The sequence below is a fragment of the Ammodytes marinus genome, assembly GCF_949987685.1.
Source record: "Ammodytes marinus genome assembly, contig: scaffold_332, whole genome shotgun sequence".
Classification (NCBI taxonomy): Eukaryota; Metazoa; Chordata; class Actinopteri; order Uranoscopiformes; family Ammodytidae; genus Ammodytes; species Ammodytes marinus.
The window spans coordinates 1-2,500 of record NW_027648311.1 but is presented as its reverse complement, the minus strand read 5'-3'; the positions used below and the strand labels follow the sequence as shown (position 1 = coordinate 2,500).

Genomic DNA, 2,500 nt, shown 5'->3' with positions numbered 1-2,500 from the left:
TCTACATTACTTATTGAAAATGCTCTTTAATGACAAAAAATGTATTGGAATTTGGTAGAAATGTTGTCAGTAGTTTATATCATAAAACCAAAATGTTCATTCTACTCAAACATATGCCTATAAATAGTAAAACGAGAGACACTGAACATTTGGAGAGGTCTCTTCATTTTTTACAGAGCTATATCAATCTGTCTGTCTGTCTGTCTGTCTGTCTGTCTGTCTGTCTGTCTGTCTGCCTGTCTGCCTGCCTGTCTGTCTGTCTGTCTGTCTGTCTGTCTGTCTGTCCTCAAAGCCATTTCGTTGGTATTTTTTGAAACCAGTGTCTCTGAAACCTTTTAGTGCCCGACCTAATCACCACCTCAGTCTGAGCTGGAGATAATGGTGTGTGTGTGTGTGTGTGTGTGTGTGTGTGTGTGTGTGTGTGTGTGTGTGTGTGTGTCTCTCTCTCTCTGTCTGTGAGTGTGTATGTGTGTGTGCGTGCCAGCGTGCGTGTGTGTGTGTGAGAGAGAGAGAGAGAAGAGAGAGAGTGTGTGTGTGTGTGTGGGGGGGGGGGGGCGTTGTCAAGGAGACAGGCCTTAGATCTTGGCAGAGTAAATTGACTTGCACCGAGGAAAAGGAAAATGGATCTAGTGAGAAATGGCTTCACATTCTGCACCGCTCTTTCCAAGGCCTAAGGGCAAGGCAAGTTTATTTATATAGCACAATTCAGACACAAGGCCACTCAAAGTGCTTTACAGGGGCAAGATTAGAATACATAAAACACATTAGAAGACATTTAAAAGCGAATAGAAGAAGCAAATAAAATGAAAATTGCAAGTTAAAAAGGAAACAAAAAAGTCTTCAGACTCGATTTAAAAGAACTGAGAGTTGCAGCAGACCTCAAGTTTTTCTGGGAGTTTGTTCCAGATATTTGGTGCATAACAACTAAAAGCTGCTTCTCCTTGTTTAGTCCTAACTCTGGGGACTGTAAGTAGACCTGTCCCTGTCCCTAAACCATATGTTCAGCTGATAGTACTGGGGGTTTTGTATCAGAGAGTGGCGGATGAATTTGAATTAAATTAGCCTGAAAATTGTAAATGAGTAATAATTATGTAATTAATTACTTAATCAAAATTGGTCATGTAATAAATGTATTGATTTATCATTCTTCTAACCTTTATTTCTACAGGTAAATCCCATTGAGACCGAAGACTCTTTTTCAAGGGAGACCTGTTTTCCTTTCCCACGTTACCATTCACACACACATTCATACACCGATAGCAGCAGGCTAACTATCGACATTCACACGAGGCAAGGTGGGTGAAGTGTCTTGCCCAAGAACACAACAACCATGACACAAGTGGCAGGGCGGGGATCGAACCTCCAACCTTTTGATCATCAGCCGACCCGCTCTACCAACTGAGCCACAGTCGCCCCACGAATAATAAATGTATTGATTTATCATGTCCATCTTGATAGTAACAAGGTTTTTTTTTTGCACTGTCATTTCACATCATCCGACCGTTTGTCTTGATTTGTATTTTTTTATAGACCAATTTTTTTCTCCATACTCTTCCATACTACCCTGGAAGTCATGACCGAAACTCACCTGAATAACTGCTCCGTTACAGTTGGTTTCCGTCTGTCTGTATTACTGCTTGTGTGTGTGTGTGTGTGTGTGTGTCTGTCCGTCTGTCTGTGTCTGTCTATCTATCTATCTATCTGTCTGTCTGTCTGTCTGTCTGTCTGTCTGTCTGTCTGTCTGTCTGTCTGTGTGTCTGTGTGTCTGTCTGTCTGTCTATATGTCTGTCTGTCTGTGTGTGTGAGTGAATGAGAGAGTGTGTGTGTATACTATATATTGAAGTATCCTTACAATAAAAAAAAAGTAAAAGAAAATTCTCTTTCTCCTTACATTGGTTGAGTATGGCCATGAGAGCGTTCTTGAAGACCTCCTTAGCCCTCTCCATGTCCCCCTCACTGGCTGCCTTCTCCCCCAGTAGCCTCCTCACGTGGCTGTCTGTCTGTCTGTCTGTCTGTCTGTCTGTCTGTCTGTCTGTCTGTCTGTCTATCTATCTATCTATGTATCTATCTATCTATCTATCTATCTATCTATCTATCTATCTATCTATCTATCTATCTATCTATCTATCTATCTATATGTCTGTCTGTCTGTGTGTGTGAGTGAATGAGAGAGTGTGTGTGTATACTATATATTGAAGTATCCTTACAATAAAAAAAAAGTAAAAGAAAATTATCTTTCCCCTTACATTGGTTGAGTATGGCCATCAGAGCGTTCTTGAAGACCTCCTTGGCCCTCTCCATGTCCCCCTCACTGGCTGCCTTCTCCCCCAGTAGCCTCCTCACGTGGCTGTTAGCCGACTGGATCATGCTGTAGAAGTGGTTAGCCGTGCGTCGGTTCACCTCCCCTCTCTCCATCCACGTCAACAGCACGGAGGTGGCCTCACAGAACGCATGGTCGTCTATGGGGGGGGGGGGGGGGGAAAGGGGGGGGGAAGGGGAC

At 43.0% G+C, this 2,500-nt stretch overlaps 1 protein-coding gene across 1 annotated transcript in view; it reads right to left on the bottom strand.

Annotated features, from left to right (window-relative positions):
• Nucleotides 1-2,463, bottom strand: part of LOC307270772 (ecto-NOX disulfide-thiol exchanger 1-like) — a gene marked incomplete at both ends in the record, with an annotated part of 23,335 nt that extends 20,872 nt beyond the window's left edge. The window contains one exon of the mRNA XM_080054654.1: nt 2,247-2,463. Coding sequence (XP_079910780.1) covers nt 2,247-2,463 — 217 coding nt within the window. The remainder of the gene's footprint in view (nt 1-2,246) is intronic.
• Between the last annotated feature and the right edge of the window lie 37 nt (nt 2,464-2,500).